Source organism: Biomphalaria glabrata, chromosome 7, assembly GCF_947242115.1.
Source record: "Biomphalaria glabrata chromosome 7, xgBioGlab47.1, whole genome shotgun sequence".
Lineage (NCBI taxonomy): Eukaryota > Metazoa > Mollusca > Gastropoda > Planorbidae > Biomphalaria > Biomphalaria glabrata.
In genome coordinates, this window is record NC_074717.1 from 4,126,113 (window position 1) to 4,152,188 (window position 26,076).

The window sequence follows — 26,076 nt, forward strand, 5'->3', positions numbered from 1 at the left end:
GACCATTTATTCACTCTTCAGTTTGAATGACCATTAATTCACTCTTCAGTTTGAATGACCATTTATTCACTGTTCGGTTTAAATGACCATTTATTCACTGTTCAGTTTGAATGACCATTTATTCACTCTTCAGTTTGAATGACCATTTATTCACTCTTCAGTTTGAATGACCATTAATTCACTCTTCAGTTTGAATGACCATTAATTCACTCTTCAGTTTGAATGACCATTAATTCACTGTTCAGTTTGAATGACCATTTATTCACTGTTCAGTTTGAATGACCATTTATTCACTATTCAGTTTGAATGACCATTTATTCACTCTTCAGTTTGAATGACCATTAATTCACTCTTCAGTTTGAATGACCATTTATTCACTGTTCGGTTTAAATGACCATTTATTCACTGTTCAGTTTGAATGACCATTTATTCACTCTTCAGTTTGAATGACCATTTATTCACTCTTCAGTTTGAATGACCATTAATTCACTGTTCAGTTTGAATGACCATTAATTCACTCTTCAGTTTGAATGACCATTAATTCACTGTTCAGTTTGAATGACCATTAATTCACTGTTCAGTTTGAATGACCATTTATTCACTGTTCAGTTTGAATGACCATTTATTCACTCTTCAGTTTGAATGACCATTAATTCACTCTTCAGTTTGAATGACCATTTATTCACTCTTCAGTTTGAATGACCATTTATTCACTGTTCGGTTTGAATGACCATTTATTCACTGTTCAGTTTGAATGAACATTTATTCACTCTTCAGTTTGAATGACCATTTATTCACTCTTCAGTCTGAATGACCATTAATTCACTGCTCAGTTTGAATGACCATTTATTCACTCTTCAGTCTGAATGACCATTAATTCACTGTTCAGTTTGAATGACCATTAATTCACTCTTCAGTTTGAATGACAATTTATTCTCTTTTCATTTTGAATGACCATTTATTCACTGTTCTGTTGGAATGAACATTTATTCACTGCTCTATTGGAATGACCATTTATTTACTGTTCAGTTTGAATGACTATTTATTCACTTTTCAGTTTAAATGACCATTTATATATTGCTTAGTCTGAATGACCATATATTCACTGTTCAGTTTGAATGACCATTTATTCACTGTTCAGTTTGAATGACCATTTATTCGCAGTTCAGTTATCCTGCAACTTGGTTTGCTGTTGCTCTTTGGCTTTAGCCTGTTGACGTGAGGAACCCGGATTGATTATGACATCCTTTTGATAAACCCGTAAAACCCACTTTGACAAGGGGCTGGTGTTGCATGGTCGGCTATCCGTCTAAAAGAAAGAAAACTCTGAATTTTAACCTCTGCTGTCTTGCAGATATAAAAAACAACAAAACATCAGAAACGCTTCGGGAGTCAACCTAAGACCCGTAAGCTGTCACCAGCACACACTGCTACACTCTAGTAGAGATAGTATATCTTGATTTCAATCTCTTTCGGCACTTGCCATTTAAAAACAAATGTTTAGGTAAAGATTTAGGTCTTTGCCTCTCTCTGTGTATGTCTATTATTTGATTAAGAGTTGTAAAATACACGAATAAAATAATTTGAATTATAAGTTAAAGTATAAGGATTAGATTTAAGAAGATCCAATGTCATCTGTCACAATCACTGTACATTAAATTTAATAGACAAGTGTATTTTATTTGGTTTGATAGCTAAATCAGCGCGTATTGATAACTGTATACCTTATAAATTACAGACGTTACTTCCAAAGAGAAGATAAATCATACAGATACAATAATAAACACAAAATTCTACAAAATAATAATTTTGATGTTCCTCTACTGGAGATGTAAAAAATTGGTAACTATGTTAAAGTATATTGAACTTATTCAATACTTACTCTCAGATTTCAGTTTTTCTACTGTTTCATCTTTAAACAAGAAAAAATTGATAAAACAATTTAATTGGAAAGAATGAATTATTGAATTCTAGAAAAACAAAAAAAAAGGAAAGTTTCTTTTTCAGACCTTGCAATAGGTCAGATGATGTAAAGGTCATTTGTTTCTGTGGACCACGATTAACGAGGGTGTCATGTGGCCAGCACAAAGACCTACCACTTTTACTTTTACCTAACTTATGTCAGTAGAGCTGGGCGGACTCAGAAGCGCCTAAAGTTCCCAAAATTTAAAATCTCATTCACCAGGATTTGAACCTAGCTCCTCAGGTTTGGAAGCTAAGCGCTTTAACACTTAGACGCCGCGCCTAGTTTTCAACTGTAAATGCGGGGTACAATGCTGCTTTTTCTTTTCGTTTTACAACTATAACGTTCCGGTCTTGCAATCTACGAAAAATTGGGAAAATGTGAATATGCCTTTTTTTTTTAAATGTAAACAAAAAAAACATTCTTTTACCTAGCCAGTAAAGGATGGATATCTTGTTGCCTCGATGTGCGAAACTAAAATTCATCAGGTATCCGAAATTATGTCTATAAAAGGGGTGAATACCATTTTGCCTCGATGTACGAAACTAAACTTCATCAGGTTTCAGAAATGATGTCTATAAAAGGGGTGTACACCATTTTGCCTCGATTTACAAAACTAAACTTCATCAGGTATCAGAAATGATGTCTATAAAAGGGGTGAACACCATTTTGCCTCGATGTACGAAACTAAACTTCATCAGGTATCAGAAATGATGTCTATAACAGGGGTGGTCACCATTTTGCCTCGATGTACGAAACTAAGCTTCATCAGGTATCAGAAATGATGTCTATAAAAGGGGTGAACACCATTTTGCCTCGATGTACGAAACTAAACTTCAGCGGAAATCAGAGATTACGTCTGACCCTGAAAAACTCAAAAAAAAAAGTCAAACACAATGGATAAAATCATGATGGTCGAAAACAAATGGCTGATGCCCTTAGAGAATAAAAAAAAAAAAAAACAACAGTAAAAGATGACAACAGCCATGACAGTTAATGGTCTTCAAGTACGGTGTTAAAAGGAAATGGATAGTGGAGCTGGTGTCAATATAATAAATAAAATAGAATGCAATAAACAGAAAACCCAACACAAAAAGTTTACAAAAGGAGTTTGCGGTTCCCACAAACTCAGAAGTGGCCGCTAATGACCGCCCATGCATCCGTGTTTATTAGACAGACTGTGGACCAAAACTACTTTCAACTCAATGTAATTTTAGAAGTGTGAGTCCTCTTAAGGAAATATAGATTATGTGAAACACAACTTATTAGCCTAATTGGTGATTCTTTAAAACGTTATTATTAACTAAAACCCTAAAACAAATTAATTCCACTTATCTAATTCATGGTAAACACAGACTAGAATCTAGGTGTTATAATAATGAAAAACTGTCATGAAATCCACATATTAATGAATTTATCAAAAAATCAAACAAATCATTAAGGTTTATAAAAACAAATTCTATAAATCCAATAAGAACATAAAACGAAAAAAATTTTTTCAACCTAGGTTAGACTATTAATAAAATATGTATGCTTTGTTTAGGACCCCCCTCAACATTAAGAAACTGGAACGGACACAAAATAGAGCAGTGAGATTCATAACAAACGATTATTCACATGTGACTAGAGTAACACCTTTAGTCAAATCACTAAATTTAGAAAGCCTTTAGGAGACAAGACTCAAACATTGAACCATAATCTTCAAAAACAAAAATGAAACCTAATAAAATACTCAGAAAGACACAAAGATAGAGGCACATTTCTCGTTCTATATGCTAGTACAAATGTGTACAAATGCTCCTTCTTCCCTAGAGCTATTAGAGCATAAAATTGGTTGCCTGAGTCAGCCAGGAAAACCAATTAAATGGCGGAATTTAAGTCATTGGTTAGCATACATGACGCTGTGGTTGAGTGATAAATCGCTTGGCTTTAGCACCTGGAGTGTTGGGCTCAAATGTCGGTAAAAACTGGAATTTTAACTTTCGGAATTTTTCGGGGTGGGGGGGGGGGGGGCATGAGTGCACCCAGTTCTAATGGATATTTGACTTTAGTTGAGGAAAGTAAAGGTTTTTGTTTGTTGTTCTGACCACATGACATCCTGCTCGTTAACCTCTGGCCAAAGAAACAGATGACCTCAACATCATTTTCCCAATAGTTCGCAATCTCTGAAAGAAGAGCTTTTCTACTTTTTACTTTATGCATACGTAATCACAATGGAGACATGCGAAACCGTGTGGCAAACCTATGACTATAAAAATGCTGACCGGTCATTTCATCCCCGGTCATTTCTTTCCAATGAATTTTTTTTTAAATTTATTGTTTAGTTGTTTTGTTAAGGCTTTGACTTTAAGCCCTCATTTTATCTTCTATATAAAAAGGAGTATGTAGAACGCTTTTTTTTTTTTTTTTTGACATGTTATAATACGTTTAGAGTGTTTCCCCTTAGCATTTCCCATTTTTGATAAATCTTATCTTGTCAATCTGGGTGTGTGCTAAGGGGGTTCAATTGGATGTGGGGGATGTAAGATTATAATATTATCCTGCGCATGACGTAATGATCAAAGGCCAAGGTGTGGTCGAAGTAGTGGAAATCTTTTAAGAGATGAGAACGATTAGAATACTTATGATCATGCCGCTGATAACTCCTGACGATTTTTTAAATAACTCTTTCTTGAAATTGGGCGCGTCATTTTACCCTTGAAAAAGGTTTTATTTTTTCTAACAAAGGCTGACTTCATCCCTCTTCAATCAATAATGTATCTATCTTATTAATGTACATGAACACAAAAACACATGTTTTTTTTTTTTTTTTACATAACTTCTATATTTATACATGTTAATTTTTTTTATAGTTTTAATGGCATTTTATTTTATTCTCTTCTAATACATCACACTTTTTGTACGATTTTACGATTACTATTTGTTAGATAATGTGATCAAATGATGAAATGAACAGAGGATGAATTGACCAGGAGATGAAATGACCGGGGACTAAATGACCGGGAACCATAACAGTACACACATTTAATAAAGCAAGCAACATAGTTTCAAGAGAGTTCACACGTTAAACTAAAAGAATTCACTTTAAAAATATCAAATGTGATCACTCTGTTACTTTACATAATATAAATTCATTCAATGTACTCAATATAGATCAATAGCTAATTCATTACATATTTATATCGCATTTTTGTGACATGGAAATAGACAGAAAGAACAATACGATGTTTTAATGTATTTTTTTGTGAAAATGTATACTATAATATGTCATAGTTTGTTTGATTATGTCACAATCAATAATTTCACTAGTTGAATACATACCTTCTGATCTTTCTCCTGCACAAAAAGATATAATTTAAAAATGTTAATTAGAGCACTACATCTATTTATAACTGTTTACTTACTGTTATAGGTTTAGGACGGGTTTAGTTTAATCGGGAATTTCCTTTTAGCGTCGCGACTTTGAACTGCACATTATTTTGGACGGAAGTGGTTCTGGGATTGTAACGGTAGTTTAGAGACGCACTCTTCTAGCTTGGGCAAGACGTTGTTTTGATTAGGAACTGATTGTAAAAAATGTTTCGGATGTTCCTTCAGAGTTGAAGATAGTTTACTTCCTAGTCCAAACCTCCCGCAGGACGACGGGGGGTGGGAGAGGGCAGGGTTTGAACCCTCGACCGTCGATAAATCCGAACGACAGTCCAGCGCGCAAACCGCACAGCCAGGATTGATAGAGGACTTTATGAATGAAAGTTATATTTTAAGTGGAACAATTTTTATCAAGTCATTTTTTTTAAATATTATATGTGTGGTGAGTGATAGCGAACCGCAAGGAGAAATTGTGAGTTATTAATAATTTTCAAAGTACAGTTAGATCTATATTTACATTATACAATATCACCACCACAACAATATTTCAATAGATCCTCCCGCGAGGGAACCCACTGCATAAAGATGACAGCTCCAATAAATAGGCGGATGTTATTTGCGGCGCCTCTTGAGACCAATTGAGACTTTCCCCCTAAGCCAGCCATGGCTTGGAGGCAGGACTGGGAATCGGTAACCATTACAACGGTAGTCGCAACGGTTATCTTTTCGCGCACTTTTTGGAGCAGATATTTGAGTGTGTTTGTTATCGCCGTTAATTCTGCATCAAAGCTGCATGCAGCGAGGCCGCATGTTCCCGACAGCTTGTCTGGTTCGTGGTCTGATTAGCAGATATAGGCCCCATACCCATGATTTGGATTGGCTGCGACAGACTACAACGCAGATGGCTCCATCGAGATGGCAAGATAAGCCCATTGTTGCTCCAACCGATAGACCCGCGCCTGCCTCAACTCTCCTCCACAGCCCATGTCGTGAGGTAGATTTTGTCCGGAACGGACAAATCTGAGAAGGGGGCAATGTTGTAACCCTTCCTTGCACCAGTGCTTGTGGTGCGTATGAGCGCATTATTGAAACAGAACAGGAAATGGTTGGTGGTTTGGAGGGCCACTAGGGCCAGTGGCCCTCGCATTGTTAGTTCTTATTGTCGGTTGGGCCTGGTGCGGGACATGATCGCCAGGGGGTGTGGTTGGCTAGCCACACCTTGGCTACCGTTCTTCCGACGGAAGAACGAATGCAGTGTAGCCTGGGAAGAGGGCTTTGTCCTGGGTGAAAAACCTTTTTTTTTTCGTGGTTCGACAGGTTCCTCCGGATCGAAACCACGGGGCGCGTAGTAGAGGACTTTTCGTAGTCGGCCCTGCCGCCTGCTACCCGTGCAGCGGAGCCTGATTGAGTGTGCTCGTACCCGCTTTCTTGGTTAAATGTGTATTGATCATGAATGTATGGAAGGCGAAGACCGTTGGCGGCCTTAATTTTTTTCCATTTTAAGGGTAGTGTATAAGGGCCTGCAAGAGGGTCCGAAATCTCGGGTGCGTGAAGTCCTCACCACTGGTCACCTCCTCCGAATGGCGAGAACTCGCTTACAGGAGAAGTGGGTTCGTGAGAATTGTTTTATATCCCCCAGTATTAGAACTACTATTGTGAAATCTCTACTACCTCACAGGGACGGGCTAGTTAGAGACTAGCTCGTGGACGCCAACGAAACCGCCTGACACAACCCGCAAAGGCCGCATCAGTCAGTCCAGTCTTTGCCCAAATGGGGACCCGCGAGTCAGCTGGGACCCAGAATATCCCAACCAACCCTCGAGTTGGTGTCCAGCGCTATCCGCTTTTCAGAGAACCCGTGAGTCTCCTACTAACCATTGCCCGGGGCCTCTTAGGGGGGTTGCACATAACTCCTTTATCTGCACTTTTACACTTGCCGACTGCTCATTCATCAGTGGCAAGCAACCAGTATCATTGGCCACCCCTCTAGAGAGCGGGGTGTTCACTCGGCGACAATGATGAGGTACTGGAACGCCGAGGTCTTGGTCACCATCTTAACTCCACTCATTGCAGTTATGTCTTCCCTAATAACACATAATAACATTAATATATAAAATATATTTTTTTAAACTAGCGGACAGATTTAGTACTATTTCTGTAGACTTATTATTATGTAATATTTTTTGGACCTCTTCTTTTGATGTATCACTATTATATTTTTTATTATTTTTTTTTTGTTGCTATTTCCAGTGTAAGAGTAGATGTCAAGTTTTGTGTTTATTTCTTATAGGACATCAGTGTTGACGTTTTAATACTTGACTAAGACTTCATTGGCAGTGTCTGCCCTGCAGTATCACTCAGAAGTGTCTGTTACAATTGTTGAATGTCATTGCCAGTATTGACGTTCAAAGGCAGCGTTTTAAAGTGTCATTTACGGTACTAGCACAGAAGAGAGTTGATGCCAGTTGAGGTTCTTACTCCATTGCCATTGTTGTTATTATTGGAATCTCAGTCTGTCTGAAAAAAGTTGCTGCTGACGGCGGATACTGAATAGTTTTACATTCGCAGTATGATTGCTTTAAAAAAAAAACGAATGCTGTGAATCAATAGAATGGGTGAGTACCTCTTGATGTACAAATGAAATATTTAATACAATGGATATTTACAGTTTATGTAGAAGATGATAATGATGAAAGTATTCAAACTTTTTTTAATATAAATAAGTAATAAAAATACTAGCGATTTGTCACAAATCGTGATTAAATTGTGACAACCGGTTCACAGCGTTCTTTTTAAAATAATATAAATTCATTTTTGCTAATGGTAGGCCTATAGGACACCAGATACATAAACCAACAAAAAATTTTTGACACAAAAAATAAAACACCTATGTAAAGCAGAATGACTTCCCTTGTCTCTATTATTACTGTCCATTTCGTGTGTTTGAATGGTTATTCAAATAAAAACTGTAGGCGTCCTGACCATCGCCCTTTAATTCCCTAAACCTAGCCCCTACATTTTGTAAGTTTAACTGTTAGTGCTGCGTTTTCAAGCGTTGGCTCGCTTTCCCGCCACCCTTTTGACAGTTTATAAAATAGTATGCGTTTTATGAATCTCAATAGAATGGGTGAGTACCTCTTGATGTACAAATAAACATTTTAATACAATGGATATTTTACAGTTTATGTATCAGATGATAATGATGAAAATAATTACATTTCATTGATATGAATAATTAATTAAAAAAAATACTGGTGATGTCACAATAACCAAACGATTGATCATATCAATGAAATGTTATTAAAGAATAGTTATGGTTAGACAACTGTATTCGATTTAAATTGAACGCTAATTCTGCGCATAATGATAAAATGTAAAGCAATATTCAAAGGAAAGGCTCAAACATTAAAAAAAAAAATTACACTAAGCTTTTAGGTGTATCCCAGTGTATAGGACATCAGTGATGCTCAACCTAAATCGACCTGCGGGCCATTTTAATTTCCAATACTTGTTTCGCGGGCCGCATGACCGAAAAGTTACAAAAATGAAATGAAATTGTTCTGAAACTATTTAACCAGAACCCCTTGGATTTAGTGCTACATTCATGTCATATTTGAGTATTATATTTTTTGTACGCGTCAGAAGCTTCGTTTTAGTTACTTAAAATGTTAGCAACAGTGTAGGTACCTTTCAAACCGACCCATTTTGGGGAATATTCCTATCGATTCTCCAATCTCTAGTTGGAGTTAATCTTTTATTCGTGGTTCAAACCAAGGATTTATTTTATAAAACAAAGATGTTGGCTTATTATCAAGTTCCACAAAAAAAAATAAAAAATAAAATAAAGATCCGCCCACTCTTCCTGGTAGATTCTACATTTAGAGCTCCTGTTCATTATCGTGGCCTACAAACGTTAAATGTCATGGTCTCAATCCATCAGAAAAAATATATGAGCCCTAAAGTAGGTAAAGATACATTTTTAAACTTTTTTTTTTTTGAGAAGGGATTTTCTCCACTTTGCGCCGACTTTTCGGCGGGCCGGATGGAACCACGACGCGGGCCAACTGGCCCTCGGGCCGTATTTTGGGCATCACTAGCACTGTATCCCATATGAACAAATGTAACTACTGTAAACGTATTGATAACTAATGAAACTATATGAAGAGAATAAAAATACTTACTTTCTTTATCTGCTTTCATTTTTGCCATGTCTTTAAATACAAAAAGATTATTTAAAAAAAAAATAAGTTTATAAGAATACATCGGTTTTTACAAAGCTTATATCATTTCATTTTGTCTGTTTGTCTGTCTGGCCGTACACGTTATTTCTCCGACACCCAATCTTGAATCGAGCTTACATTTTGCACAATTAAAAACAAGAAAAAAAAAACTAGTTTATAAACTATTGGTAATAAATTACTTTGTTTGGTATCAAAAAAAAGGGAAAAAATATTACTTGACAAAAGTAGTGTTATTAGCTGAATTATTCCCCTTTCTATTAGGCTGCCTTCTGAGGCTTAGTGAAGACAAGCATGAAATAGAAACAATAGATAACTATATAATCTTCCATTTTCATAGACTCTCTGCTAGCAGAGTGATTACAGCGTTGGCTTGAGAAGCCTGAGAAGTTTTGATGCAACCCTAAAACAAACCTAATTAACACTATTGATATAAAGTATGGTGCAAATATTTTATAATTTCTTGCATGAATTTAAACCTTTTTTTTTCTAACACTATAAAAAAAAAAACTTCATTATTCGGGTTTCTAACAACTGTCTTTTCTTGAATTTGCTCTGTTTAGCGGCATTCTTTAGGTGGCATTTTTAGCGGCCCCCGAAAGGGGAAAAGACGCTTTAAGTTTGCTGTCTGCTCGTCAGTCCGTCCGTCCAGTTTAGATCTCAGAAACTAGAAGAGAAAATAAAAATAGGACATCAAGATGTTTTAGATCATTCAAAGTTCTGAATCAACGGCTACTTTTTTCTTTTCTCAAAGTGAAAAATCTATTTTTTTTTGAAAATCAATTATTCCAGCAGTTTTTTCATAAAAATACATCATTTTTACAACTATTCACTATTAATAGCAACAAACACTGGGGACTTTTTAGTAAGGCAGATGACTGTTCAACATTTTCTGAAACACATATATGCAAATAATTTTAGATTTTTAGTCAAAACAGATATTTTTTTACAATTTTATTACTTCGTTATGTAAGCTCTGTCCCACTAAATACAACATTTAAAAAATTATATATTTTTTTGAAGAGAAAAATCTATTTACTATGCAAATAAATAGGACATAATATAAAACATTAATTGATAAGTAGTTTTTTTGTATTATCGCGTGAACTGCAGGGGTCATATTTCATCCACAATGAAACACAAAACTAAAGGATTTTTTTTACGGAAAAGTTCTTTTGTAGTCTTTGAATAAGAGATTAATCCTTTACAAAACAGTTAGATTAATTAGATACTCATTATAAGACATCAGTTAAAGCCAGGTTCACATCTAACTTCACATTCACTTTCACCTATCCCTTGGTCTGCTGGACCTTTGTGGCACCACACAGGATCTGTCAACATTCTTTCTCCATTCTTTTCTGTCATTTGCCTTTGATAGAAATTGATTATAATATTCTTTCTTAAAATATTGAACGTAAATATGGAGTTGAAGCTAGGTGCTGAAACAAATGTGATACATACATATTGAAACCTGCCTGTTTAACTGCCTGGGTGGACCACTTCTGATAGAATTTAATATTGATATTTTTCTGAAAATATTGAAACCTGCCTTTTTTCCTGCCTGCGTGGACCACTTCGAGGGCCAATTTTGAGTTTGTGTTTCCCTAGTGGTATTAGAGCATGGAATGGGTTGCCTGAGCTAGCCAGGAAAACCAGTGACTTGGCAGAATTTAAGTCATTGGTTAATATGCATGACTAAATGCATGACGCGTAGGACGTAATCATCTTCTTTTTTGAAGTAACGTCTGTATTATATAAGATAAGATAAGATAAGATATATAAAATGAACAATACAACGTCTTAGTGAATTTCTTGTGGAATTGTGTTAGATAAAATAAAAAATATGCAATAGTTTACTGTATTATATCACACTTTATTAAACTAGTTGAATACATACCTATTTCTCTTTGTTCTGCACAAGAAGATAGAATTTAAAAGTTTATTATAGCCTTGCATACGTTTTTAACTGTTTTTCGTAGGGTGAAAAAAAATGCGTTTGTCAAGTTTACATGAAAAGAGAATGCAAAATGCAATTTAAACAATTGTCATTGCTGGTGTAGTTTATAAGCAACGGATGATGCCTATCAGAGTGATGTGTGTTGATGGTAGTTTTTTAAACTGATTTAAATTAATATTTCAAATTGTTTGACACCTCTTTATTGTATTTTTTAGATTGAAGGAATAAACTGTGTGACGCCATTAACAACTATCTACATTAACAAGAAAAACGTAATATATATATATATATATATTATATATATATATATATATATATATATATATATATATATATATATATATATATATATATATATATATATATATATATATATATATATATATATATATATAAAAGTAAAGTTCCCCTTTCAGACCTTCTGGTCGATAGGGCAGATGATGTAAAGGTCATCTGTTTCTGTGCCGTACGGTTAACAAGGGTGTCATGTGGCCAGCACAACGACCAACCGCCCTTACTTTTCCCTAACTAATGTCAGGTACCCATTAGAGCTGGGTGGACTCAGAGGCGCCCAAAGATCCCGAAACTAAAAATCCCATTCTTCACCAGGATTCGAACCCCGGTCCCCGGTTCGGAAGCCAAGCCCTTTACAGCTCAGCCACCGCGCCTCATATATATATATATATATCTTAAAATACATGTCCTCCTCTAGACGTACTATAAGAAATCTTGTCCTCAAGTCACAAGATTAATGACAAGTGTAATTTATAGAGCAGAACGTCAAAATTGATTAAACATTCTTTGTTTCTATAAAAAAATATTTTGCACAGGCGTAAATTACATTGGAAAAGAGGTTTATTGCGTATGAAAATATTTTTAAATTTATTAACATCTTGAATGTATGATACAATCAATTCTGAAATTCCCGAACGCGACAGTCCTTTCGAAATTGCTGTTGGATCCAGATCTAGTTCTCTAGCTAAATTAATTTTTGTCTTAAAATTGAAACTATACATAACGGTCAAACTAGTGTTTTCCCCGGGAGGTCAATGACCTAGTTATTCTTTTCTCACCAATATACATCAAGTGTTCAATTTCTAGGAAAATAGTTAGAACCGTTTTTTGAGATCCATGTCCAGGTTTGATCCTCCACCCTCAAGGTTCCAGTTCTGCCTTAATTGCAAGTATAAAGAAGAAAACTTAAAGATTTCCTATCAGCCCTGTTGTATGTCTACATAGGATTAGATGGTGTATCAGTCCTGTTGTATGTCTACATAGGATTAGATGGTGTATCAGCCCTGTTGTATGTCTACATAGGATTAGATGGTGTATCAGCCCTGTTGTATGTCTACATAGGATTAGATGGTGTATCAGCCCGGGATTAGATGGTGTATCAGTCCTGTTGTATGTCTACATAGGATTAGATGGTGTATCAGTCCTGTTGTATGTCTACATAGGATTAGATGGTGTATCAGCCCTGTTGTATGTCTACATAGGATTAGATGGTGTATCAGCCCTGTTGTATGTCTACATAGGATTAGATGGTGTATCAGCCCGGGATTAGATGGTGTATCAGTCCTGTTGTATGTCTACATAGGATTAGATGGTGTATCAGCCCTGTTGTATGTCTACATAGGATTAGATGGTGTATCAGCCCTGTTGTATGTCTACATAGGATTAGATTGTGTATCAGCCCGGGATTAGATGGTGTATCAGTCCTGTTGTATGTCTACATAGGATTAAATGGTGTATCAGCCCTGTTGTATGTCTACATAGGATTAGATGGTGTATCAGCCCTGTTGTATGTCTACATAGGATTAGATGGTGTATCAGCCCGGGATTAGATGGTGTATCAGTCCTGTTGTATGTCTACATAGGATTAGATGGTGTATCAGTCCTGTTGTATGTCTACATAGGATTAGATGGTGTATCAGCCCTGTTGTATGTCTACATAGGATTAGATGGTGTATCAGCCCTGTTGTATGTCTACATAGGATTAGATGGTGTATCAGCCCGGGATTAGAAGGTGTATCAGTCCTGTTGTATGTCTACATAGGATTAGATGGTGTATCAGCCCTGTTGTATGTCTACATAGGATTAGATGGTGTATCAGCCCTGTTGTATGTCTACATAGGATTAGATTGTGTATCAGCCCGGGATTAGATGGTGTATCAGTCCTGTTGTATGTCTACATAGGATTAAATGGTGTATCAGCCCTGTTGTATGTCTACATAGGATTAGATGGTGTATCAGCCCTGTTGTATGTCTACATAGGATTAGATGGTGTATCAGCCCTGTTGTATGTCTACATAGGATTAGATGGTGTATCAGCCCTGTTGTATGTCTACATAGGATTAGATGGTGTATCAGCCCTGTTGTATGTCTACATAGGATTAGATGGTGTATCAGCCCTGTTGTATGTCTACATAGGATTAGATGGTGTATCAGCCCGGGATTAGATGGTGTATCAGCCCTGTTGTATGTCTACATAAGATTAGATGGTGTATCAGCCCGGGATTAGATGGTGTATCAGCCCTGTTGTATGTCTACATAGGATTAGATGGTGTATCAGTCCTGTTGTATGTCTACATAGGATTAGATGGTGTATCAGCCCTGTTGTATGTCTACATAGGATTAGATGGTGTATCAGCCCTGTTGTATGTCTATATAGGATTAGATGGTGTATCAGCCATGTAGTATGTCTCACTGGCGGATCGCCCCTACCGCCCCCCCCCCCCCACTCAGCGGACGAACTTTAGTATAGAATTCACACGATTTGTATACGAATTTATTAATTATGTTAAAGATATATACTAATTATTTACATTTCAACCTATTTTTAAATTATTTCGCCCCCCCTCTAGTATGTTGGCTGATTTGGTGGGGTCGGGAGGGGGCGATGGTATCAATCCCGCCCCCCCCCCCCCCTTTGCACTTTCGAGTGGGGGGGGGCGGTCAAATTTATTTGTAGAAATCACAGCTTGCTAACAAAATCAATTAAATATCTATATCATTAAAACTTGTTATTGATATTTTAACTGATCTTTTTATTATGTCGTTCCCTGTTTGCCGATTTGGTTGGGGGGTGGGGGGGGGGGGGACGAATACCTCTACTGCCCTTCCCACCTGAACCCTTTGAGTGGGGGGGGGGGCGGTCCGTTTTTATGGAGAAATCATAGTTTGTGAACAAAATTAGTTGAACTTGAATTAAGATATAAATTTTATATTATGTCGCTCCCTTTCTGGTATTTTGGCCGATTCGGTGGGGGTGAGGGGGGGGGGGGGCGATTGCATGTACTGCCCTCCCCACTCTAGCCCTCTGAGTGCTGGGGGGGCAGTCCTATTTTTGTGGAGAATCATAGTTTGTGAATAAAATTAGTTGAATATCCATAAAATATAAACTACGTATTGATATGTGACCCATTGTATATTATGTCGTACCACACTCTTATCTCAAATTGTATCATTAGTAAATTTAAATGAAAAAGGGTTGTACCAGGTGGGAGGGGCGATACATGCAATCGTATTTCCCCCATCGGACAAATCAATACTTTTTCTTTTTGTATTATAGTTAAGAAATTACAAAATTTAAAAAATCTGTCATTAATATAATTTATATATACTATAAATTAAATTCTTATATCGAGTCGCCCCACCCCTATTCTTTAATGCCAAATGCAATCTTTAGCAGAAATTATTAAAGGAGCGAAGATTAATCTACCGCCATTCCCATTTCCAGACAGAGTTTTTTGTAATTTCACATGAATTTATCATAATAATTTTAAGAAAGACTTTGCATTGGAAAAGTTAAAATTCAAACGAAATTTTTCAGTATAAGAGTCATGATTGAGATGAGTTCTAAACTCAAATAATGTTTTTACAGTCGCCTTTTCCCAACCTTTACTCAATCTGATATTTTTCTAACTAAAAATTTTGGAACTATAACTCACAATTTATACTACAGTTTTCTTGAATACTATTTATCGAATAAGTTGTTTTTTTTTCGGCGGCGATTCTCAAAGCAAAAATCTAAATACGTGGGGTATCCTATCTTTTCAAGGAACACATCGGTTTTATTTGCAATGTATTATGGGCCTATAAATTCATATTAGAATGTTTTTCAAGTACAACATTATTCGAAAGGTCCTTTTTTAATAGTATGAATAATGAGCTTTAGGTCAGGAGAATGCGTTTCTGCAATGAGGAATGCAAGAAAACGCTTTTGGCGTCGGGGCTTCGCCCCGAACTCCATTTATGAATAATGAGCTGTAGATGTCAGGAGACTACATTTCTGCAGTGAATAATGCAAAAAAACGCTTTTGGCGTCGGGGCTTCGCCCCGAGCTCCATTAATGAATAATGAGCTGTACTTGTCAGGAGAATGCGTTTCTGCAATGAAGAATGCAAGAAAACGCTTTTGTCGTCGGGGCTTCGCCCCGAACTCCATTGATGAATAATGAGCTGTAGATGTCAGGAGAATACGTTTTTGTAGTGAAAAAAAGCACCGCCCCGAACTCCACAAGAGAACCTTATAGCGCTGACCCAGTTGTTTTGTTTTTCGCCGAAGGTTGAGAAATGCTGCTTTTTTTTTATTCTCATATATATATATAGGGTTAGGGTTTACTGGGCTTTAGGCTTAGGGTTTGGAAAAAAATCGCCCCCCCCCCAGTCCAAAGTTCTAGATCCGCTAGTGGTATGTCTACATAGGATTAGATGGTGTATCAGCCGTGTAGTATGTCTACACAGGATTAGATGTTGTGTATATAGTCTAGAGTGACATCAAAACAAACACTATTCACTGCTGATATAAATTAGGGTGAAACTATTGTTTAGTGACTATAAGAGTCATTCATTCCATTTAAAAAAAAAAAAAAAGGAAATTAACGTCTGACCCACAACATTCCATGTGACCGTCACATCAGGCATAGGTTTAATTGTACATAGGGCCAGTCCGCCCCAACCTTTTGGCATATCATAGTTTATAATAAGAATTATATTAATCATATTATCTTTACTATCCTTTGAGGAATGCGTCTTAATATTGCTCATATCACATAACAAACGCCGGAAAGGTTGATTGTAATTAATTAAAAAAAAGGATTATCGGTAATTATTACAGTAGTAACTTACTGGGCAATAGCTCTTTTTTCAAAATTACCAAGTAATTCCAAATTTTCTGTCTCACTTCAGAATATGTTTTATCTTTCAGTACATGAGGATACATATTCGCGGCCATTCCTGGACCAACATGATATTCCTTTACCATTTCCTCTAGTAACCATTGCTTCTCTAATTTTTGACAGCACTGGGAACAGCAGACTAAAGATAGGTGAAGGCGAATACCACTGTCATATTAATGATATAAAAATAGTTTCTATGTGTGTACATAAATTAAATTCAAATGCAGCCACAATTGACTCCAGCTTATTAAAACAAAAAAACATACATACTTTCCTTCTTGTCCATCTTAAAAAGATAAATAAGCCAAGAGTTCCTCTTTCAGACCATGTGATCTAATGGGCAGAAAATCTGTTATCTCTTTCTATGGTCCACCATAAAACGAGGGTGCTTTTTTGTAGCTCACGAGTTTTTTTTTTTTTTTTCCAAGGGCAAAATCTATTTTAACTCTTTCTCTCCGTAATTATTCCCCACAGTCCAATGGAATATTATTCATTGTTCTCATTTGTATGTCCCCCTTTTTGATAAATCTTCAATCAAGCTTGTGTTTATTATCAGAAAAATGATATATTTGGTATAGAATAAAAGGGAATTGCATGCTCCGTTCACAAAAAAAAAGTAGATTTATGTCTATAAAACCAAAAAATAATTTAATTTCATGGGATGAAATCGACGTTGGTATCGTCAATTAGGAGAGGAAGAATGAAATATGTAATAAAAATGTGGCGTGTATTTTAGCATCATATTATTATCTTGTATTTTAAAAGTTTCTCAAACAAAACAAAATAGTTAAAAACAATCTCAACCTTTGATGACATTTATTTATTGTGCCATCTTGAAGTACTACAGCCAGTTTACAACAAAAGAAACATTTCTATTAATAGGGAAAGGTGTATAACTCAATTCATACCTACATAATATTATAAATAAATTCTAGTTAATGGTTCTCTTCTCTTATTTTGTAGTAGTCGCATTTGCCTTGATAACACATTCTTTCTTTTATCTTTTTGTAACATACACAAAATGAAGCATTTTTTTTAAACAACAGTTTTATCGAGCAGATACATTGAAATACTGCAAACACACTCAGACAGTCATTATTAGTCGGACGCCACAATTTAAAGAACAAGTTTACATTAAATCACTAGCGAATGCAAACCTCGTAAGCTTTCAGTGAAGCATTTGCCCCTCACACCGTCTGATTTCAAAGTTAACCTTTAGTTAACTAACTATTGGTAACTAATTATTTGTTAGTATCTCAAACAACGGAAAAGAAATCGTACTTGACTGATGTGGTGGTTGAAGTTGATTTAGTCCCCTTTATTCATTGTAGAGAGAAAGCTTTAAAGTTTGAAACTAACTAAAACCTTCTATTTTCATAAGCACTGCCCTGGCACAGTAGTTGGTGTGTAGGCTTGAAAATCGAGTTCGATTTTAGGTTATTCAACATTTTTTTTATAAATGCATTCAAAAGTGATCATGGTAATATTTTACCAGATATCCCTTTCTCTCTCCCCCACCCCTTTCCAGACAAGTGATAGAATTATATCTTATTTACAAAGGTAAAATAATAAAATTGCATTAAATAAAAACAATTGTTAAAAAATCTTTCTTATGGCATAGATTTAATGTTGCTAGTCCAGATATATTACAGATTAATTACATGACTGATTGAAACTAATTGATGCATCTACGCTAAAATAAAAGCCTTTTTTTTTAAGTATTTAAAAAAAAAATTATTGGATGTAAGCATTCCGTGTGTATGACAGGTCAATATCATGAGTCCCACAAGATATTTTTTTCTGCGCATTATTTGACATAGCCTCTAACGGTTACAAAGTATAAGCCAAAATCAAATTATAGAAATGAAACTTACTTAAAAGCAAGATAGATAGAAACTGGAGTAGCCACCTTCGTGGCATCATGTTGTTGGTGTGATGTATCTGCGTGGAGTTAAAATAACGTTGTGGTGTGTGAAACTTTTTAAACCGTAGCCTGACACGTGTGCACAGCTGCTTTTGATATGAAACCACGTGCTCTGAAAAGGATGCAAATACACTAGATAGTTCTTCATTGTTACGAAATCAATTCGTCATCGCCAAGAAGTACAAAGGAGCGCAATTCCTTAAGCGCAGGTTGTGTGTGTGTGTGTGTAACTGTTGTTTGTTTAGTTCTGTGTGTATATTGCTTGTGTTTGCGTCTCCATCATGGGCGTGGCAGGGGAGGGGAAGTTTTAAGGTTTTTAACCCCCCCCCCCCCCCCCGAAATAAAATTTTGACGATAAAACTTCCCTTTTCGATAGAAAATCTAAAGAAAAAACTACTGTCGCTAATTCCAAGACCATAGCCTAGAGAGGTTACAAATTTCTACCAGTAGCTGGGCTTCATTAATAAAGTGCTCTGAATAGTCATCTGCCGAAATTGAAAAAGACTAAATGTGGCTCAACAAACATGGCTAAGACGAATTTTATCAGTCAGTTATAGATATCGGGTCTCAATCAAGGATATCCTATGCCGAACTGGGAGTCGACCCCTTAGTAAGGTTGTGACAGAGCGTCGCGTGAGGTTTGCGGAACATGTTCGTCGACAAAATGAATTACGCATAATAAAAGTGCAATGACATGGAGGCCATTACGAGGAAAGCGCGAAATCGGACATCCTAGTTCAAATTGGCCCCACACTTTCATGGAGGTCTCATAGCAGGTGGGAAGAGGCTTAAGACTTTGCCAGTGATAGGTTTTTGTGGAAGCATCTTGCCACCCAATGTGCAGAACGACGCGGGAGGGTCTAAGTCAGTAAGAATAGAACATGTTGTTTTTGAAACAAAACTTTCATAGCTGGATAATGCAATACAGATACCCAGAATACGCATTTTGTTACTTTCTATACCGGAAATAGTGCTTGGAGGCGGTGCTCCACACTGCACTGAGGGAGCCTCTACTAACAATGGCGGGGAGTCTCCAATTTTTCCTCTATCTCCAGGAAGAACCTATTCTAGGGTACAATACACGTCTTCCGAAAAAATGAAGGGTCAGAATGTAATAATGATTAATTATGTACAGAAACACACACATTTATATTTTGTTTGCGAGAGGGGAAATCCCCCAACCACCCCTCCCCCCCAAAAAAAATATAATTTCGATACGCCCATGGTCTATACTACTACTACTACTACTACTACTACTACTACCAGTATTGCCTCCTTCAGTCGTTAAGCGACAATGGATCCTCTCATAGAAATGAGATGAATGCCTAGCTAAGGGCGAAGCGATGTCGCCCACACATCAGTTCCTCCCCCTCCACGTAGCTGGTGTAATAATAATTTTATTTATAAAGCGCTGTTAACAAACAAAATGTAGGCTCAAGGCGCTGTAATAACATTACAAACACAAACACAATAATTGCAATCAAAAACTAATCTAAAAAAGTTTTAAACAAGTAGGTCTTAATGTTCTTCTTAAAAGTGGTATAGCATGTTGTCTGACTGAGATCCATGGGGAGTGAGTTCCAAACCCGCAGACCGTAGCTTTTGAGGGAGAAACGTTGCACTACTAAAAGCGTTGAGTCCATTGAGCGCAGGGCTCTCTGGGGGACATATGGAGTAACCAGTTCTCTAAGGTACAAGGGCATCTCATTGTTATATAAACACTGATGACAAAGTGTGGCGACCTTGTAATCGATTCTCGCTTTCACGGGAAGCCAATGGAGCATGCGCAAGAGGGTAGTAGCAGAATCTTGTCTTGTTTTTCTAAGTACTATTCGTGCGGCGTTGTTCTGTATACGTTGCAGTTTGGCTATTTTGTCATCAGGTATACCTGCTAGCACGGCGTTACAGTAGTCAAGGCGGGAGAGTATAAATGCCACAGCTAGCGTTTTTGTTGACTTTGTACCCAAAGGAACAGCAGTGCCCATACAGTTTGGGGTCAGCGGCGTCGCAGGTTCTGTAAGAGTGTAGCACTGGGTACTTCATACTGTCTCAGGGTCGCCAGTTCCTGAATTTTTCTCAGGGTTGACTCCCAAAGTCTTTCCCATGATTGGGTACCGCTTCAAGGCAGCAGAGATTCAAAATTCAGAGTTTTCCTTTTCCTAGGTGGGTAGTCTGTCGTGGCTAATGCACCCTTCTTGTGCTAAGCTTCCTGGTTCAGGCGCCAGTTACTCGTCTTTGCCGCTTCTACTGTTAGTAAGAACAGTTTCGCTGTTACAATAATTATGTTGAAATGGGCAATTACAGTCTAAATATCCTTTTTTTCCGGAGAGGTAAAATAATGTAATTTTAAAGGCCTGCTTAACTTTTTAAGGAATAGTAAGTAGGCTTAAATTAAGAAGGCCAATTGAAAATATAGATTTTTTGCATTTAACAGTAAGAGAATTGAGACATTAGACAAAATTATGACGTTTAGATTAAATGTTTAGATCTAGAGTTAGATTTTACATTGGCATAGTGATTCAACGATAGTTGGAAAGGCTAACACCTTTCATTTTTAACTCTTTCTCTCCGTAATTACTTTCCACGTTTCGACTGGATTCTTTATTGATCTCAATAGTATTTCACTCCCCTGCTATGATAAGTTTCCCTCAATATTTTGTTTTTTTATCAGAAAATGTTTTATTTGGTATAGAATTAAAGGGGAATGCAGGCTCCTTTCATAGAAATCAAAGTCAAGTTGTTTTTTTAAAGCAATAATTTAATTTAATGAGTTCAAAGCAACGATAGCATCGTCCATTAGAGTTAAATTAGTCATGGATGATGGTAAACCTGAAACAGACCTATGCAATCATGTTGAAAGGAAAATCCCTTAGAGAGCTAATCATACACTTTACATATATACATATGCATAGATCTTTTTGGGGGGTTTAAGCAAAGAGAGATGTGTTTCTAATTTAAAATAAGCAGAATCTGGTCGACGGATCATATGTGTTGCCCCAACGATTCAAGACTAATGAAGAGTTGAACATGAAGTTGAAATAATTTAAGGACTTAATTTGTTTAAAATTTAAAGCGATTTCAGACTAGGGGCCATATAAATGTTTAACATGTGTTTCAATACATGATGGCTGCCTGGTCGTGCGGTTTGCGCGCTGGACTGTCGTTCGGATTTATCGACGGTCGAGGGTTCAAATCCTACCCGCTCCCATCCCCCGTCGTCCTGCGGGAGGTTTGGACTAGGAAGTAAACTATCTTCAACTCTGAAGGAACATCCGAAACATGTAAAACATTTTACAAACAATACATGTCAGACTGTTTTTACAAAGCTTATATCAACTCAATCTGTCTTGTCTTCTAAAATAAAAGTCTGTACACCCAATCTCCGATAAGGCTGAAATTTTGCACAATTATTTTCTTTTACCTGACAAAACAAGAATCAAAAGCAGTATCCAATTTGTTAATTAACTTTGGTAATTAATTATTTTGTTTGATGTCTCAAACAGGGGAAAGAAATTGTACTTGACGGAGAGCTGAAGCTGATCTAGTCCCAAATATTATAGGTCGCCGCTTTAACGTGCGTTTGAAAAATAAATTTACAGCTTAAGTTTTTTTTTTATAGATGTATAAATACTTTTAAAAATTGATTATGGTAAAATTCATCCAGATATCTTTCTCACCTGCCTCTTTTTCTCCCACCTGGTGAAGATAAGTGATAGGGTCATAGCGTTTTGAGAAAGCTAAAATTATAAAATAACGTTTATCAAAAACAAGTGGTAAAAATATTTCTAAATTCAGTTTTTTTGTATGGTCCAGATCATGGGCGTAGCCAGGGGGGATGGGGGTTTGAACCCCCCCCCCCCCCCGAAAGGAACTCCCCCCCCCGGGGGGGGGATCGGAATCTAGTGACTGATTTTTTGCTTTGATTTTGTTTATTTTAGGTGAGATTTTAATACTAAACCATCACTTGCCCCAGCACAACCAAAGGGGTTTTGAGTTTAAAATTCCCTACCAGGGGGGTTCGAGTTAAAACCCCTACAAGAGAGGTTCGAGTTTAAAAACCCCTACCAGGGGTTTGAGTTTAAAACCCCCTACCAGGGGTTTTGAGTTTTAAACAATCTATCTGAGGTTTTTGCAGTTAACTCTTCTATCAAACAAAACAAAAAAAAAATGCAAACGAAAATCCCCTAATTTCAAGATCACAGTTAAGGAAGATTTTGATTTTAAAACCCCCTCTAAAATTTACGATAAACCCCCTCTTCAATATAAAAAAAAAGCAAATTACGCACTCAAAATGTTATGAGCGTAGCTAAATGGGTTTTAACTCAGTTTTGAGTTTAAACCTCACTTCAGCGGGGTTTGAATCTAAAAAATACCTCTTTTATAATAAAAACAAAGCAAATTATACACTCAAAATGTTATGAGTGTAGTCAAAAGGGTTTTGAGTTTAAACCCCCTGCCAGCGGGGATTAAAGCTAAAAAAATACATCTTCAATGTAAAAAAAAAGCAAATTACGCACTCAAAATGCTATGTGCGTTGCCAAAATGGGTTTTGAGTTTAAACCCCCCTTTAGAGGGGTTTGATGCTAAAAAAATACCTCTTCAATATAAAAAAAGCAAATTACACACTAAAATTATTTGAGCGTAGCCAAGCCAATTGGAGGTTTTGAGTTTAAACCCCTCTCCTACAGATGACTTTTAAAAAAAGTTTAAACCCCTCCAGATGGTTTTGAGCTTATAGTCCCCTTACAGAGCGTTTTGAGGTGGAAAACCTCTATCTTCATATATTATTCTAAAGCAAATTTCAGTTACAATGACCGTAGCTAAATGGGGTTTTGAATTTTAAAAAAAAACAACTCCAGAGATTTTTTAGTTTAAAACCCCCAACAGATGATTTTGACGATAAAGCTTCACTTTTCGATATAAAATCTAAAGCAAACTACAAAGCGTATTCAAGAGAGTTTACACATTTCTACCAGTGCCGGGACTCCATTAATTAAGTGCAGTAAATAGTCATCTGCCGAAATTGAAAAACACTAAATGTGGCTCAACAAAGATGGCTAAGACAGATTTTAGGAGTCAGTTATAGAGATCGGGTCTAAATCAAGGAAATCCTATGCCGAACTAGGAGTCAACCCCTTAGTAAGATTGGTACGGAGCGTCGCATGAAGTTTGCGGGACATGTTCTCCGACAAAATGAATTACGCATAAGAAGAGTTGCGATGACATCCTAGTACATCTTGGCGCCACACATTCATGGAGGTCCTTAGAGCAGGTGGGAAGAGGCTTCAGACATTACTAGTGACATATTTTAGTGGAAACAGCTTGACGGCAAATGCACCGAACTGCGCGTGGGGGAGGGGGGTTCTGAGTCAGTAAGAATAGCACATTAGGTTTTTTGAAAAAAAAACTTTTTAATAGCAGGAAAATGCACTGTACCTCAGAATATGCATTTTGGTGGTTTCCAATACCAGAAATAGTGCTTGGCGGCGGGGCTCTGCCCCGCACTGGGGAAACTCCTAGCGCTCCCTCAGACCCCCTTGCTGTCAATGGGGGGGGGAGTCTAAAATTTTTCCACTAACTCTAGGAATAACCTTATTCTTGGGCACAATAAACGTCTTACGAAAGAATGAAGGGTCAGAATGTAATAAAGATTATGTACACACACACACACATACGTACATACGTATAAATATTTATTTTCGCGGCGGGGGAAGGGGAGGGGGGGGAGAGAAAAATCCGCCTCCCCCCAAACCCCCCCCCCCCCCCGAAAAAAATCCAGACTACGCCCATGATGTGTAATAACTCACTACAATCCCTCGAATCTAATAGTGACAGCTCCATGCAATGCTATTGATCTTTTCATCTCTTTGATACGTCTTTTAGAGTAATGTATCTCTAAGTCAATTTCTTTAACAGAATTCAAAACTAGAATAGGAAATAATTCACAGCTTAATTTAATCCACATAAGCCTTTGATTCGCGAAGTGCAACTACAATTGATGCCCTAGTTAATTCATGAATTAAATCACACTAAGATCCTAACCATCTTATCGTACAAGTGTATAGTATTTCTACTTTGATAGATAGTTTGTAACCACACACGTTTCAATTACACATAGAACTGTAAAGCTTACAATGCTTTTGAGTTATCGTAGAGGTGATGTTTCATTTATGGACAGTAACCCTCTCTATCGGTTACATTTATAGTAATAGTTTACATAGCTCATATCAACTTACTCTGTCAATTTTCTGTTATAGTGAATAGTTTGATAGGCAATACTTTGTGTAGGTTATTTCTCCGACACCCAATATGAGATCAAGCTGACAATTTCGCACAATTATTTTACCGCTTTTTCTTTCCTATCTCCGTTTTCTGTGGCGTAAGTCGTTACCGTATACAGTGTACACTTTTGACATGTACATGTCTCTTCTTGTATCGACAGGAGATACGGTTGTAACTTGTTGATAGTTTGTAGTTCATAGTTTCTGATATTCTTACTGAAATATTGAATACTGCCATTTTACCTCCCTGAATGGAACACTTCCAGGGCCGATTTTTTTAGTTTGCGAAAGCAATATGTAAAGTCTAGCTATAATTTTTTTAAATTTTTTTTTTTTAAATTTTAATCTTTGAAATGTTATCAGCTTTGAAGTTTTATTACCTGTAGTTCTTATGTCTATGTCTTCGCCAAGTCTTCATTATCGGTTTTCCCATATTTCAAAATTTGTTTCTGCTAATTTGGCAACACATGGACCAAGTCCTAAACATTTTTCCTCTGAAAAAGCAACTTTGCTTCGTAATTTTGTTCACATTTGTTTTCTAAAATATCTGTTTACTAATTTTCTTAATGTTCGGCACCATTAGTCTAAATGTTCATGAGTATCTTGTAATTTTACATTAGGCATAAAGAACTGATTAGGCGCCAACTTGCTATCGTTCACATAGAGAGGATCCCATGGATACAGGCAGCTCAGACCACTAGCGGACAATGAATATAACTGCTTCAGTCGTGGCAAAATATGTAGGTCGCAGTTGAGGCTACGTAGCCACGTGAAATGCTGCACTTCTAAAATAATGTTCAGACTCCAAGACAAGACTTATATGTCTAAAATTAAACATTATCATAGCTAAACCAAAGCTACTCAAGTGAGGGCTTGCAAAAAGGTAGAAACCACATGGACGGAAGGAATGCCTCGCTCGACGTGGAGAGTACGATTGTAAATGTATAAATCAATGTTAGTGTGATCTAAAGTTTAATCGAATCATTTATCTGAAACTTAGTGTAGTTGTTGTTTTGGTTAATAGAAAATTAGATTCTTGAGCTTATTCAAAGCTTCACCTCTCTGTTTTGTTGTGACTTGGTTTCTGACTTGACATTGTTCCGAAACAGGTGGTCTTCTCAGTGACATGTTTTGTACTTCGTAACAAGTTTCAAAGTTAAAGTCA

General features: G+C 36.6%; 1 protein-coding gene across 2 annotated transcripts in view; it reads right to left on the reverse strand.

The window, feature by feature from the left end:
- The window catches only part of LOC106073544 (uncharacterized), a 115,204-nt gene extending 96,400 nt beyond the window's left edge, over window positions 1-18,804 (reverse strand). The window contains exons 1-4 of one of the 2 annotated variants that reach the window (XR_008778968.1): window positions 18,581-18,804; window positions 16,657-16,845; window positions 5,285-11,482; window positions 1,883-1,912 (exon numbers count right to left, since the gene is read on the reverse strand). Coding sequence is in view for 1 of the 2 variants with exons in the window: in XM_056035900.1 (XP_055891875.1) it covers window positions 18,581-18,629 (49 nt within the window). In the remaining variant the exon portion in view is untranslated. The remainder of the gene's footprint in view (window positions 1-1,882; window positions 1,913-5,284; window positions 11,483-16,656; window positions 16,846-18,580) is intronic. The other variant, XM_056035900.1, reaches the window with a different exon arrangement.
- Window positions 18,805-26,076: the final 7,272 nt, after the last annotated feature.